The sequence below is a fragment of the Triticum aestivum genome, chromosome 2D (genome assembly GCF_018294505.1).
Source record: "Triticum aestivum cultivar Chinese Spring chromosome 2D, IWGSC CS RefSeq v2.1, whole genome shotgun sequence".
Classification (NCBI taxonomy): domain Eukaryota; kingdom Viridiplantae; phylum Streptophyta; class Magnoliopsida; order Poales; family Poaceae; genus Triticum; species Triticum aestivum.
In genome coordinates, this window is record NC_057799.1 from 289383349 (window position 1) to 289399791 (window position 16443).

Genomic DNA, 16443 nt, shown 5'->3' on the forward strand with positions numbered 1-16443 from the left:
CGGGAAAACCATTTTCTCTACAAATTTTTGAGCTGCTCTATTTTTCTAAATTGAACTTCTTCGTTTGTTCTTTAGTAACGGGGAAAATCCTAACTTTGGAATAAACATCGAACCTCTTCGTTGTTTAAATTTGAAGTTCTAGTTTTTTTAAATGGGAAATTCTATTTGGACTTTGTTATTTATTATTCTTTAGTAGCGGTTAAAAATCCGACTTTTTAGTAAACCTTCAACCGCTCCATTATTTTAATTTAAACCTCTAGATATTTTTGGAAACAGGGAAAATTATTCTTTTGATAAAGTTTTTTGAATTGGTATGTCAATTTAATTCGAACTTGTTCGTTCTTTATCGGTTTATAAAAATCTGATTTTTTATAAGTGTCGAACTTCTTGGTTATTTTAATTTAAACTTCTCAGTTTTATTCTTAGAGGAAATATGGTTTTCAAAAAAGTATAATTTTTTTTCAAATTGTACTTTATACATTTATTTTTCGTAGCAATGGAAAGAATTTTAGTTTTTCGTATAGATCGAACTACTCTGTTGTTTTTGATTTGAACTTCTTATTTTATTCTTTAATAACAAGGAAAAATAGCTTTTTTATAAATATCGAATTGCTTTCTTTAGGTAATTTGGAATTTTGGTTTATTTCCTTTAGTAACAAAAAAAATCCTACTTTTGTAATAATTATTGAACCTGTCCATTATTTAAATTTGAACTTCTAGTATTTGTTAGGAATGGTGAAAATCCTTTTTTATGAATTTTGAACTCCACTATTTTTCAAATTTGAACTTCTTGTTTTTTTAGTTTTGAACTTCTTTGTTTTCATTATCTAATAATAAGGAAAATCTGAATTTCGTATAAACATCGAATTGCTCCTTTTTAAAATTTGGACTTCCTGGTTTTATTTCTTTTAGTAACAAAAAAACATAGTTTTTAATAAAGATCAAGCCGCTCCGTTTTTTAAATTTGAACGTGTAGTTTTTTTAAAGGGAGAAAATCCCTTTCTTATAAAATTGTTTTGAGATTCTTTTGGTTTTTTATTTGACCGTCTTTTGGTTTTGTAACAAACATTGAAATTTTTCGTCTTTTAAATTTGAACCTCTAGGTTTTTTCTAGAAAAGGGAGTGAGCGACCACAACAAAATAAACTGTATCTCTGTACTGCTGCGTGATGAATGATTTTTATTCTATGTGCATCTTCTAGGCGGGATGGATTGTACCCCAAAAGCAATGTCTTTTGAACTTTCTATGTGGAAGTCGTTGAACTTCTAGATTATTAAAAAAGCATGCCCTTTTTAGTTCTAAATCAATATGTAACATCAGAAAATTGTACCAAAAACATTGATGCATTTTGAAGATAAACTTGGAAGAAACCAACCTATGAAACCAAAAGCAATGGACCAAAAGCGTAAGTTTTTTGCACCTGCAGATACAATTGAACTTCAGTACGTGCCCACCAAAGTACTCTATCTGCATCACACACACACACAAACACACAACACACACACACACACACTTTCGGTGTTATCTTCCTTTTTCTTTGATCTAATTCTGCACGTGCCACAGAACTCCTTTTTCAAATACTTTTTTGTTACAGAGTTTTCCTGTTTTCATCATTATTAGTTTTCAAACATATAAAATGGAAGTCAAACAAACTCATTAGCAAAAACAGATGGTGGACAGAACATTGTTCCCACGTTATCCACATCCACATACGTACACAAGCAGCTGAATTTTCTTTGACGTATTCTTTCAAATACAAGCACACAAAAACCCATCGAAGCAACATCTCTTTGACGATTTTCTGCTGAATAGCTATACTAATGCATTCTTTTTTTCCATTTTCTTTGGCTCTTCAAATTTGTGCCTGCAAGAACAATACAAGGACTAAACTAACAGAATTAGAGTTTCAGAACTAAACGAAAGTTTGCAGCATGCTCCAATGCCATGAGTAGAGCATAACATGAATTTTCTAATGGAGTGAAACAGTGATACAGCTGAACTTAAAAATACAGTTGAGCTTCAGAGACTGTCTACCCGCACTGCCATCATAGTGGAGAGAGAAGGGAGGCACCAACGGAGCAGAGTGCAGGCGCGCTAGAGGGGTGCTCGTCGTAGCAGAGGGCAGGTCGCACCAGAGGGAAGGGCAGGCCGCGCTGGAGCAAAGGGAAGGTCGCGCTGAATCGGTGAACTCTCTCACATAGTGGCGGAGGGGAGCAGAAACCACGAACGGCGGCCTGCCCTCTGCTACGGCGGGCGGAGGTGGTTTGCGTCGCCGGAGAGTGGACGGGGAGGTACCCATGGCCGGGGCAGAGCAGCGAGGAGGCTCGCGTGGCCGGGGGGTCATCGTCGGAGGAGGAGCTGGGCGACGCCGGGGCAGCTTAGGTGGCAGGGGAGGCAAGACGGCGTACCAGACGAGGCGCAAGAAGGCACGACGGCTCTGGGATGGTGCGTGTCTGCCGGGCAACAGATGGCGTACGACGGCATCGAGGCGTCTGGCCTCGATTGCGACTGGGAGGAGGCTCGCAGACAGCCGCTCGTCGACGATTGGATCCTGGTGGCGGCATGGTGGCGCGGGGGTCAGGGGAGGGCGGGCTGCGGTGGTTCCAGGGAGGGTGCAGGCGGGGGGGGCGGGGGGGGGGGGGGGGGGGGTTCTCGGGAGGGCTCGTGGCGGCGGGGTGTTCCTGGGAAGGCGCGCGCGGCGTGGGGCATGGTGAGGGCGCGGCGCGGCGGGATCAGAGGGCGTCGGCGGGATGAGGGGCTCGGGGAAGCAGAGGTTGGGGGAGGAGGCGGCCCCGGCGGCGGTTTGGGGAGGAGGCGGCGGCGAGATCTGGCATTCGGGGGAGTGGATCGAGGGAGGAGGTGGGAATCGGGGCAGCGGGTGGGGAGTGGTGTTTTTTAATCGGTCCGGTGGGTTTCGGGATCAAGGGCGCACCGTGGATTTTCATCTCACCGAACTGATCGTATTTTCGTCGGAATTGAATGTGTAATATATTATTGAAAAGCTCTTGACATCTATATAGCAAATATAAAGGAAGTTTTTGCAAAATCATCACAGTTTAAGAGCAGTTTTGAAAAAAACCGTTTTTTAAAACCCAAAACACGAATCGTATTTTGGACTGACTTTTCAAACGGTTCCTCGGAATTGAGCAAATAAGATGGCATTGGAAAGCTGGTGAAAATCCACTTCTTCCATATATCTATTGTTTTTTCAAATTCTATAAAATTTAAAAGTAATTTGAAAAATGGTGAAATTCTGGGCGAAACGTATTTTCGCGTTTTTTGCAAACGGTTTGTCGGATTGACGCAATGAAACGGCGTTGGAAAGCTATGAAAAATGCGCAACTTTTTCGTATAGAAATGTTTTTCTAATTCCTTACGGTTTAAACTCGAATTTGAATACGGTCAAATTTTATTTTGAACGCGTTTTTTTAAAGTTTGTCTAAGTGGGGCAAATAATATACCGTTGGAGAGCTATCAAAAATGTGAAACTTAGTCATGTTGAAAGTTTTCTCAAATTCATAATCTTTTAATATTAATTTTGAATACGGTGAGACTCGTCGTGTTGTTTTTGTGTCTGAAAAACAGAGTACTCATACTATGTGTTTTTTTGTACCGAGGTATTTTCACAGATTGGACTTTACTGTGCTTTTTTTGCACGGTTATCCTCATAACTTTCCAACGGTTTATGTTATCATCGTCCTTGAACTTATATGGTTTATATCGTTGAACTGAATGATATTTTTTTCAAAAAGGAAATGTTTTGTGTGTTTATTTTTAACTCTTTTTTTTGCAACGGTGTTTTGTACTTCTCTCGTTTTGCGACTTGAACTTTTAACATATGAGTTTTCGTGGGTTTTTTGAATTTCCGCATTTCTATTTATTGGGAACGGTTTTTTCTTTCTTGTTTTTAATTCAAACTGATAATTGTTTCTTTTTCGAACTGATCATTTATTTTTTTTATTCAAATTGATCATTGTTTTTAATTCAAACTGATCATTGTTTTTAATTTGATCTGATCATTTTTTTAATGCAAACCGATTTTTTAATTCAAACTGATCATTATATTTAAGATTGCAACTTATAAGGTAGACTTCTCTAACCTTTTGGCTAGTGAACTTTCTTCTATCTATCATAAGAACTGATACAACAGATTCCTTTGAATTGTTGCTCACAAAAAAGGGCTACTCTTGCTTTACAAAGTGTTACGAAGAGTACTACAAAGATTACTATAAGATTTGTGAACTCAAGGCCGTACATAAGTTGTACTGATCCACATGGGAAGATTTGCTACGTACATCTTATGGAATCATACAAGACACCATTTTTTTCATCCTTTTTATGCCATAACTACACATCAGCAAGTCTAGCAGTGCCACCTCTCGACATAGTCTCCTTTGCGCTAGTTACCAGTCTTGTTCCTTGGCGAAGCCTCAATTCCTATAAGATCAAAAGGGCAGACATGAGAGAAAGATAAATGGAACACTACTTGTGCAGTATGATATTTTTTTGGCATCCTGTAGTGGTTATAGTCCTCTAGTTACAACATTTCGATAAAAAAAATCGTGTGTTTTGCTACAGATTACATTACTTGAGATTTTTTTGTCTGTTTTCAATTTTATGTCATGGAGAACCAGTTATCCAGCGGCACCAATAACCTGAAAATGTTTTTTCCTAAGAACACACATCACAATTTTTGAAATGCATCAGTACACGCACATTTTCATTATTCAGAAGCAATCAAACATGCTAAATAGTACTCATGTACTTACTGGAACCACACATATCCTAAAATATTAATCATGTACTTACTGGTACAGATCAAAGTTTCCACTTGGGAAATGAAGTTCTCCAAAACATACTAAACTCTCATTTCTACAGTTTTCAGTTCACATGTGCAGCATCAAAGGAAGAAGTAACTGCCTGTTGACAGCACTCAGCGGTATATTATTCAGCATGACAAAATTGAATGTTCACATTAGATGGGAACTTGGACGAGGCGCAGTGCTCTACTCGGACGGCGCCCAGAGTTCAACTTGGACGGAGGAGGCTGTCGTTGCGCTAGGGAGGTTCCGCACCTGCATAATTACCACAAGGGGATTATGGCCATCTCCCCTGTCTACAGATGGCGGCACTGCAGGCCAGCAGTTGCTGCTCCTCGAACCAAAGGGAGGGAGAAAAGGCAGGCCTATGGACGAGCACAACGCCAACTTGATATTTATCAGTACTACTATGACTAGACAAGAAAGTATTTAATTTTAAACACTAAATGAAATCCGGATAGTCTAGTCAAAATTGCAATCTGGAGCTTTAGTCACCTCCCCCTGACAAAGAGTGAAGGATACAAAGTAGTACTGCACGTTTCTTAAACACTTTGACTAAAACCATAGTTGTTGTAGGCCTGTTGTCATCCATGATGGTCTTGTTACTTAAATGGGCAGCCACGGTCCAATGTTCTAAACTATACAAAAACTCATGTTTTGACAGTTTAAATTTTGTCTAAACTTACTGGTTTCCGGTCTCTGAACATACAAAACTTACATAGATGTACTCAACCACCACCACAATGATAAGATGGACATGGACAAAAGGATTCGATGCTCATCAGTAAGTGGTAGGATAACATTCAGCAGGATGCAGTTAAGACAAAAGATTGAGAGTTTCAGACGATACCGAAGGATTGGCCGTTGACGAACACCTACAGCGAGTGGCCGGCGGAGTTGATGGTGAGCTGCAGCCACTGGCCGGACTTGAGGAATTGCTCGCTCCGCTGCATATTCAGGGTAAAGGTAAGAGATTAGAAAATATCAACGAATGGTTTCATGGAGACAGAGATGGTCAGTTAATCGGCCTGTACGTCAATCTCTAGGTCGTGTACCACAGGTAGTCGGACTTGTCCCACGAATGGGAATCGACTTGGACATCGGCTAGAGCTCGTTTTGAACTGAGAAGGAGATCGCGGTTGCGCCCGGAAGGAAGAGAAGGGGTTTGCCCGGGGCAGGAGGCCGGCGATGGTCAGGGGAAGAAGCCGGGCGGTGGGCGGCGCTTGGCAGTTCAGGGATGCAACGGTCATGTCGGACGAGGTCTCGGAGGCACTGGGGCACGGCGACGGCGTCCAACGGCGGTGGTTGTGGCGGGGCGCGCCCCGACGACGGGGCCATGGAGGCTGTGGGAGGTGGAGATGGCGGGGCGCGCACCGGCGGCGGGGTCCGCGACGGCTGTGGGAGGTGGTGACGGTGGCGCCGCGCCGGCGGCAGGGACCATGGCGCCTGCGGGAGGTGGTGGCGGTGGCGGTGGCGCGTGCGCCGGCGGCAGGAACCATTGCTCCTGTGGGAGGGGGTGGCGGTGGCGCGCGCGCCTGCAGCAGGGAACTTGGCGCCCGTGGGAGATGGTGGTGGTGGGACACGCGCCGGCGGCGAGGGCCGTGGCGGCCGTGGGATGTGGGAGTGGGGATCGAGGGTGGGAAGTGGGGTTCACCGGGCTGGGGTAGTCGGGCCATCGGGCCCTATAAGAGGCGACGATTAACAGAACATTATTCTGTTATCTATATCTATACTACTATTAAAAGAGCAAACATAAACCCCTCTAAAGCCACCCAACAAATTATACACGAAGTAATCAAGACCCTCCGATTAAGTCAACTTAAACACATCCTACAGTCTATATTACGCTAATGATGTATCAACCAGATCGACGTCTCAGATGAAAAGTTCTGCCCAGCAGACGTCGTGGTCTGCCAATCCTCTTCACGCTTCGTGTCCCCCGCCCGCAACTCGCGGATAGATTCCGCCCGTCTCCATCGTTCCCCACCCCTCCCTCCTGGCCTCCTCTCTCCTCCTCGCCGCCGCTACAGGAGGCCGCCGGGCGAAGCTCGACCTGCGTCGGCGGCGCCGGGTTCGCTCTCCCTCGAGCGGCGTCAGCGACGCGGGATGCGGCAGGCTCGGCCTGCGTCGGCGGCGCCGGTGTCCCTCTCCTCCGTCGAGCGGTGGCGGCGTGAGGCGCATCAGGATCGACCTGCGTCGGCGGCGGCGGCGGCGGGATCACTCTCCTCCGTCGAGTAGCGGCGGCAGTGCGGGACGCAGCGGGCGGCGCATCGCGGTAAACTAGCTCCTTCCCGTACAACCACTCCGTCCCCGTGCTCTATTCTGCCCGACCCGACTAGGATTCTGCCCGTCCCCGTGCTCTATCCGCGCCTCACATCCCCCAGCCTCCTCTCCATGTGGCCCTGCGATGCTGCCGCCTCGCTGTCCCCATCGCTCCCCGTGCCGGTTGCAGCCTCCCCAACCCTCCTCTCCATTCACCAGCTTCGCACGGTCTCCACGGCTGCTACAACAATGTTCATATCCTAGATTGACGCCGCATGGGTAGCAGCTGGACCCGTCATCAACCAGAACCAGGTAATACAAATCCGCCTATGCGTCTTCTATTCTTAATCATTGTTTCTATACAGGTGGAGAGACAGCCCTGCTCGAGTTGATGTTGCTTTATGTGGTTACGAATTACGATCATAGAGTTGTCATCCTCGGTACCTTGGTCATCCTCACATGTCAACCCGCCATCTAAAAGAAGCGACATTGAGAAGAAAATGGGTAGAATGGTGTACCTGCTGATGTGTTCTTTATACTCCTATATGCGACTTGTTGGTTCAGAATCCGTTATGTGATTACTACATTATCACAAAATGTTAGATGTGTTTGTTAACCATGCAAGGTAAGTAAATACCGCGTAAACAGATCCCATGCCTATTCACCCCCGGCTCTACCCAAATCCCCACCTTGAGCTCCTTCCTCATGTGGATAACCCTTGTCGAGTTCTATATAATTGATTGGATAACCCATGTGGATTTCCGTATAACTGCTTTGCTGTAAAATTTGTCCAAATCTAACTAATGCATGACGGTAATTTCAATCTCTTGTGTTCCTAGATTTTATTACAAGATTAATTACTGGGTCGTATGAATTTTTTTAGTAAAAGATTTGTGAGTATTTTTCTGCATCGGGTACTATGAATTGATAAATGTTGGAATGTTGACTAGATTGTCTATGCATTGGTTGAAACAAACAGGTTTCTTTTTCTTTCCCATTCTGTTGACGCTAACAACTTGATCTGATTACATTTGCGTTTGCATTACCATTCCTCAAACAAACACATCCCTAAATGCTTTACTTGGTTTGGTCTTTTGGGGTATGCCAGATTTCTTTGTTTCATTAAAGGATATTGGTTATTATGTAAATTTGACCCTTAACAGTTCCTGACGGAAAGTATATATGAACTCCTAAATGTCTTGAAATTTTGCAGCTCATGAAATGGATCTCTGTTATAGTGAAGGAACCAGAGGGAAGGATGCTACTGTCTTAGCAGTGGTGTTGATACTTAAGCACTCCACCTATTCTAATTTTTTTGTACCTTTTCACAAATAACTATCAAACTTATGTATTGTCATGCAACCTAATCTGTGTTCTCCATTGCATCAGCTACAATTTTTTTTGAGAAAGAGACTAAAAGGCGTATAGATGAGTAACAGATATGAAAAATACTTGTATACATCATGTCTTGGATAAGAAACAGTATGAAAACTTCAATGAAAAATTGTTAGTCAATATCAAACAGCCGCAACTATCCTGATTTGACGACGCTTATGCCAATTCAGTTGTTGTAGCAGAGTATTGATCTAATACTCATCTGTATATATCTTTTTAAATCTAATAAGTGAACGGATGGTCATGAAGTGATGTTTAATTATCAAGATGTGAACTTGTTCTTTCGACAGGTGATTATGTGGAGCTTGTGAAGGAAAAAGGCAAACCAACAAGCTTGGGCAATCGTCTATTGGCGACAACCTGGTATAGATGACCTACCTATTGTTAATTTTCCAACTCTCACTTTGTAGGTCTGCAATTGTATCTCCTGTACTAAACAAGAGAGCATTTAAATTTGACGCCTACAAATTTGTGGCTTGCTGCATAGGGGTTTTCCATATCTACATTCTAATATTCTCCATATTTTTTTATTAACGTTCATATCAAATGTTTGTGGTATGTAGGTTCAATAGTTGACAAAACTGAATCTCTCTTACCAGCTATGACTTCATGGTCAATATATATACATGTGCAACATCCAAAAAGAGAGATGTCATCAAACTTCTCATTAACTTTTTCCGGTTCTACTTTCTCCTTTACTGTTGAAAGCATATGGAGTGCTATCAATCAATATGAACAACTTCCTGCCGCCTCTCTTCTGCTGGATTGCTTTTTTTTCTGAAAATATTTGGTAACTCAATATTTTTCTCTTAATTCATGAGATTATATAGTGCCAAGATTTTACTGGTTTCATCTTGCGTGTTTGTGCCATCATGAGTTTGTTCTTTCTGCGGGAAATGGCTATATGACTTCAGATCTTGATAATTAATTTCGGAACTTCGAAAATTCTGGAGATGAAGAATGTGTCAGTAACCTAAAACACATATTGAAGTATCATTCACCGAGTAGTGCTCAGATGGTAACTTGGTGAGTTATACTGCATATCAGTGCAATCACATTTCTGTACTTTCCCTCCAATATGGAGGTACGTACAAGGCTGTAAATATTAGTAGCACATCTTCTCACATAAGTTACCAAAGTCATGTCCTTCTATTTTTACCCTTCTCATGCTCATAGAGCTTGGAAAAGGGTTGCTAGCTTTGGTAGCTTGATTTTGGTCCGGGGGTACAGATTTACCGTGGGAACGAGGAACAACAATGCTACGTAAATTAGAAAACATGTATTCTTCTATGAACTATATAATAATTCTGAGCCTGTATGCATATCAGTTTTGAGATTCCAGTTTCTACTATCGTGGATGCTACCAGTTACAGTTGACAAGAATTTATTATACCTTTTTAGGATGTAAATTCGAAACCCGTAATTTGCATTCCTGATCTTTTTAATTATTCTTGTTGTGATGAACATTTTAAGGGTGTCAGTGTTGATATGTGCCATAAAACTCGCAGGTTTCTTTTAAGCTCTTTCATTAATGATGTTTGCTCCTCCTTTGTACTTCTAATTATTATGGCAGGAAGTCTCACTACTACACAATTCATGCCTCTGCCAAATATTCTAATCATTTGTATTTTTGAAGTTGTAGATGATTAGATTTTCAGCTAATTTTCTGTTGTAGCATACACATTGTGGCAAGCTAACACTGAAAAAGTAGAAATTGGACGCCTCAAGTTCCTGAAGTTTTCATGGCAAAAAAGAGAAAATACTAGACTTAATGAGCGCGGACAATGGAATTCTTGATTTTTATGCGTGCCATTCAAAAGATGTGACATATTTGTAAGCCTTGGAGCTTGTACATTGGCATGAGACCACATTCAAGACCAGAGTTAGTTTTTTTAGGGAACGATCAGAGAGTTAGTGAGGATGAGGGAACCTGCTTTTGTTAGAGTTGTTCATGGATGATGGGAGATGCGGTTTTGGGCCTCCCATATGTTTGTTTGCGCCTGAATATGAGTGTACTTCCTTCAAGACGTAATACAAAAAATACTTGTTTTTGCAATGTAATGTGGATATACATGATTCTATTGGGGTGTGCATACTTAAGGATATCATGAATGGAATATTGTACTTTTTTGCGATGAAATGAAACATTGTACTTGTATAATCAATTTTGTCCACATGAATATAATTTTATCTGATGCTTCAGATGATTACAGCTCATTCAGGCTATTAGATTTTTGGATGCCCAATCATTTGTTACAACAATTAGATGTTTTCTATGCATTGCAATATGCAACTAGGAAGGTTTGTAAATCTTATCAAAGTATTTTCTAGAAATTTACATGTGATGTTTTTTGTTGGCTCATATGAATGTATTTTTTTCTATTGTGCTATGGTGCGTTGCACGTGCACACCTACTAGTACTACAAAATAGCCCTGTCCTACCCCCAAACCACGTTCCCCACCTCTTCCCACTCTCCCCGATTCCCAGCCGCAGCCATCCCCTCCGCTGTGCGCCTCCCCCTTCCTCCCAACGACCGGCGCACCTCCCCACGGCTGGGTCCAGGTCGGCTCCCACGCGCCGCCGCTGCCATCTTCCCCGGTGCGCCACGCCCACTCCCCAGATTCCTCCGCCGCTGCCTCCCGCCCCTGGACCACGGCCCGGCGCGCTTCCGCCGCCGCCTACCCGGCCCAGACGCGTATCTGTCGCCGCCCATCCCTGCCCCGATGCGCATCCGCCGCCGCCCATCCCTGCCCCGATGCGCCTCCACCACCGCCCACCCCGGCCCCGACGCACCTCCATCCCCCGTCCCCCGGTCTTCACGCGCCTCCACCTGCCTTCCCTTTGATGCGTCGCGACGGCGACGGCCACCACCCTCCTCGCCCCCACCACTCCGCGTGGTTCACCTCCACCAACCCAAAAATCGCCCTGCCTCTCGACACCTGCACGCAGAGACGCTGCCCCCGCTGCCGAACCCCTGCCTCCGCTTGGCTCTGTCCTCTGCAGCACACCACGTCTCCCCCGCCGTCCACCTGCCTTGTTCATGTCCCCAGGTGACCTTGTGTCCAAACGCGTACTGACCTTCCTCCTCCTCCTGCTTCCTCCTTCCCTCTTGGTTGATTGAACTCTATCACATGGAGCAGTAGAAGCCCTCCACTGATCCGTCCGGCGCTGTCACCTCTGCCCGAGCTCTTAGTGACGTGCCCGAGGCCATAATTTCCAGTCCAGATCACCTACAGTGTTCTGGGTTTCAGATATTTGGTTCACGTCGGACGTCGACGGCGATACGTGCAGAAATCTTCTAGTATCTCTTTTGCCTCCCCTTTTCCCTCTTCCATTTTGTTGTTTGGAAATCTCTGGTAGGCCTTTGATTCAAAAATACTTCGGCTATTATTTGTACGATATATATGCATAGGAATTTTGTTCTCCATCTTGCTTATTGGTACATGTGTGATGTTTTTCCTGTTATGAACATATTGGTTTGTGCGAAGTTCATGTACGATTACCCAAGGAGTTCAACAACCACTCATGACGAAAGAAGTATAGGTGAGCAACTCCCAGGTTGTTCAAGTTTGCCGCGTCAGGCTGTGCAATTTCGCTTGTGTGAACAAAGGGGGAGCAGCTTCTTCTTAACTGTTGATTCTGCACTTGTATGGTGCATTTTGTCTCAGCTTTTAGGTGAATTCTTTGCTTCTCTTACATTGTGTTCAACAGGGTACATAAGAAAATGGAGCTTTTTTCGAGTTGTTTTTTCTGTAATACATGTGAAGACTTCGGTATGAACAGATGGAGCTTTTTTCATAGTGAAAAATGGTCTTTTTGGTGTAATTTTGTTGTTGCTCTAATCGGCATGTATGCGAATTCGCAAGCATGTGCATAATTGACCAGCTAATTTTTGAGATAAAACTAGTAGGTAATGAGTGGTAAAAAGAACACATAGTTTGCCAAAAAAATATCAACTTGGGGGTAGAGGGACACGGGTTGGAAAATTTCTCCTCGCCATACAGTGTCCTTCTCAAGCACCATGTGCCCAGGGATGGAAATTCTCAAGCACAATGTGCCCAGGGTTGTGTTTGTGTGCTCCTATTCCCGTGTGCGTTGTAAAAATGAGGAAGTTCAACAGCTACGTCTCATAAAAAAAGGACGTTTGTTAGGAACATAAAACGAGTTCAAAAATCTTTAGAAGTTCAGATAGAACCAAAATACAAGTTCAGGTAGAACACAAGTCCCGAGCTCCATCTCTCCTGTCCTACTCTCTGTTTGTTGTGTTCTTCAGTGTCAAGTCTCGAGTTCAAATGGAAGTTTGGAGTTTATTAAAACCTAAGATTTACATGTTCGAAAAACAAAAACAAAAACCAATTCCATTTTGGCATTTTTAAAACCAAGTCATAATAATGAAAAACATATCTTGCTAGAAGTTCAAGTGCTCGACGAGGGAAAGTTGGAAATTGCTACCCACTTTATGCACACATAATTCTCTCTCTCGTTTGTGTCTATGTTTTTACACATAAATCAAAATTTTAAAAAATGTGGAGGGGTCCAATATTTATGACAAAACTAGGATATTTTGATGCTAAAAGAAATAAACCAAGAAGTCCAAATTACAAAATAGGGAAGTTCGATATTTATAAAGAAACTCAGATTTTCATTGTTAGTAAACAATAAAAATGACGAAGTTCAAATTAAAATAGAGGAGTAGTTCGATGTATATGATAAACTCAAATTATTACCGTCTCTAAAGAAAAATAAAACCATGAAGTTCGATTAAAAAAAAAGTTTGATGCTTATTTAAAAACATATTTATTTCTAAGAATAAGGCTAAGAAGTTCAAATTAAAATAACATAAAAGTTCGAAGTATATAAAAAACTCAGATTTGTTGCAAGAAGTTCGCGTGCACCCCCATGCACGGGTCAGAATTTATATTACGAGACGTTCGACCTCCAATTACATGTTTTAAAATGGTAAAAAATGGCGTCCGACCTTTAATTGTGTGTAATTCGACGTATACACGAAAATGAAACACAAGTTCATAGTGAACACAACGAGAAGTTCAAGTACTGCAAGGAATGCATTTCAGGTGAGAATAAAAGTATAGAAAAATAAAAGCTTAAAAGGCTTGTTGAAAGAAGTTCAAGTGCTGTGTCCGAAGAAGTTAAAAAATTCTTGCGAGAGAGGTTCACCTTGTATTTCCATGTTCGATTTTTTTCGTATAAAAATCGAATACAATTCTTTACTCAAAAATATAAAAAGGTGAAGTTCAAATTGAAGTAACAGAGAAGTTAGGAGTTTATTAAAACCTAGGATTTACCTGTTAAAAAAAATAAAAACACAACGCCATTTTTTGCACTTTTAAAAACAACTCATAAATGAAAAAATGGTTGCTAGAAGTTCAAGTGCTCGGCGAGTAAAAGTTCAAAAAATTCTTGTGAGAGAGGTTGACCGTGTATTTAGATGTCCAAAATACATAAAGAATATGTTGTTTTTTGAATTTTAAAATAATTCTCCCAAACCAGAGAGAAGTTCAGAGTGATAACAACCGGAAGTTCACATACTACATGGTGCGTATTTCATATAAGAAAAATACAATAAAGTGAAACAGAGTGAAGTTCAAACAGACATGCCCTACAAGTTCAACTACTTCACACAGTGCAAAAAACAGCACGTCAAAAATATGTCACAGAAGTTCAACGTGAAAACAGCAGGAAGTTCACCAACTACACTAAATGAATTTCAGATGAAAAACTTTTAAAATTGTCGCGAATATAAAAAATGATGAACACAGGAAAGTTGCGTGTTTAAAGCAGCTTTGCATAGGTATATCAGTTGCTCAATTTCGGTGAGTGTATGGAGAGCTACGAGCGAAAAAAGCACGTGAAAAATAGAGTGAAGTTCAAGTAGACATGCCGAGAAGTTGAAGTTCTTCACGCGGTGCATTTTCAAAGAATCTGTTTCGCGATAAAGGCAGAACAAATGATCTCACTGTTTTCGAAATTAATTGAAAACGGCTAGGAATCAGAGAAAACCATCAACATGAAAAAGTTTCGCATTTTCCGTAGCTTTTGAAAGGTATATTATTTGCCCCATTCCGATAAAGTTTCTAGAAATTATGGCAAAAATACGTTTTTATCCATTTTCAAAATTGACTTAAAACCGTAAGGAATTGGGAGAAACAATATATAACAAAAAGTTTCACATTTCATCAAGCTTTCCAACGCCATATCATTTGCTGCATTTGGACACATGGTTAAAAAATTAGCTCCAAAATACAAACTCGGTGGAACTTGTATCTTTTTCTAAATTACTTTTAAATTATTCAAAATTAGAAAAAACGTTTAACATGAAAAAGTAGCGCATTTTCATAAGCTTTCCAACGCCATATTATTTGCCTCAATTGGATTAGCCGTTTAGAAATTACATCGAAAATATGAACTCGGCTGTTCGGTCTGCGAAATTCTATGATTTTCGAAATTACTCTTTATCCGTAGAGAATTAGAGAAACCTTTCAACATATGGAAGGAGCGGTTTTGAAGCAGCTTTCCAAGGCCATATTATTTGCCTCATTCGGATAAACGGTTTAGAAATGCGATCGAAAATACGATTCACGTTTTTTGTATGAAGAAAAAACGGTTTTCAAAACTGCTCTTAAGCCGCTTACATGTTGCCAAAAATTTAACTTGGGCCGTGATAATCGTGTCCATAGCTTTCTAACGGTATATCGCAAAGCCCCGTTTGAGCAATGTTTGCGGAAGTTCAACCTAGCACTGGGGGAAGTTCAACATACTACTGCCTCGCAGGTTAGTTGTGATCAGAATAATATTCTCATCCCATTATCAGAATACTGTTTATATATATATATATATATATATATATATATATATATCTATATATATATATATATATATATATATATATCCAACTTAACTTGGTTTCCTCTGATGTTCTCTCTCACCATCTACACACCGTTTCTCCTTCGCTACCCCCATCCCTTTTTGAAAGGAACACTGTTGAAGGCATTCCATTAAACCGAGGCACTGGATACATCGTCAGCACACAAGTTCAGTACAAAGTGAGGAAGATGGCCAACCCACACAACACAGTTGCCATCCCCTTGCAGAGCGCCACGCGCGGCAAGTTCATGCACCACAGAGTTACAAGACCTCATACATACATAAATTTTAACACTATCATAAGCAACACACAACAAAGATTTTATTTCTTTAAACAAGACTCCTAGAGACGAAAGATCATAATCGTGGGAGGTGATAGCTTGCTTCAGATTGGTCGCGTCCACCTCCAGTTGAACCCAACTGCATCCCATATCGGAGGTCATGTGCAAAGCTTTGAGTAGCGCCAAAGCTTCAACATAAAGTGCAGAGCTTACTCCCTGGAGATGGTTGCGTCCCGCAGCCACAGGAACACCTCGATCATTTCTCACAATAAAGCCCCAGCCTCCTGAATGGGATTCTTCACATAACGCCCCATCAGTATTAATCTTAACACAGTTAACCATGGGAAACACCCATTTAGATACAACTGGGACTTTATGAACTGACCTCTTCAGTTTCAGAGACTTGTATTCCAATGCATGTGCAGAAATAGAAGAGACCACCTCCTTTGAAGATCTTATTCTATCACTGACATTGGCATAATTCCTTTTGGCCCACCAAATCCAGAGTAAACAACACACTGTTATCTTTTCCTCTTCACCTAAATTGAGAATTGATTCAAGAAAAGAAATAAAACTCGGGCAAGTAGAAAGTTCTTCTCTTATTCTTTCCAACTGTAGTTGTCTCCGGATTGGTTTAACACATTTATATTTGATAAAGACATGACCTCCATCTTCATCTAGCCTGTGACAGAGTGGGCATCTTGTGTCCACCTCCATACCCCTTTTCCTTAGTTTCATGCGCATAGGCAGACTACTTGTGGCCACTCTCCATAAGAAGTGCAACACTTTATTTGGGAGA

At 41.8% G+C, this 16443-nt stretch overlaps 1 protein-coding gene and 1 long non-coding RNA gene across 4 annotated transcripts; one reads left to right on the forward strand and one right to left on the reverse strand.

Moving 5' to 3' along the window:
* Positions 1–4134: 4134 nt before the first annotated feature.
* Positions 4135–6517, reverse strand: LOC123052793 (uncharacterized protein DKFZp434B061). 3 transcript variants are annotated; one of them, XR_006425076.1, is made up of 4 exons: positions 5855–6517; positions 5671–5767; positions 4975–5075; positions 4135–4437 (listed from the first exon to the last, which is right to left on the reverse strand). XR_006425076.1 is itself a non-coding variant. In XM_044476131.1 (3 exons), exons 1-2 carry the CDS (start codon positions 6494–6496, stop codon positions 5696–5698), a joined length of 693 nt encoding a protein of 230 aa, XP_044332066.1. In that variant the 5' UTR covers positions 6497–6517; the 3' UTR covers positions 4135–4437; positions 5671–5695. The 3 variants fall into 3 exon arrangements, 2 of the variants coding, with proteins under 2 accessions (XP_044332066.1, XP_044332065.1); XM_044476131.1 differs by lacking the exon at positions 4975–5075 and having other exon boundaries at positions 5876–6517; XM_044476130.1 differs by lacking the exon at positions 4975–5075 and having other exon boundaries at positions 5855–6510.
* Positions 6518–6582: 65 nt separating this feature from the next.
* On the forward strand, positions 6583–11905 carry LOC123052794 (uncharacterized). Its single transcript, XR_006425077.1, has 2 exons — positions 6583–7095; positions 8768–11905. It is a non-coding gene; the product is annotated as an uncharacterized lncRNA (long non-coding RNA).
* The last annotated feature ends 4538 nt before the right edge of the window (positions 11906–16443 follow it).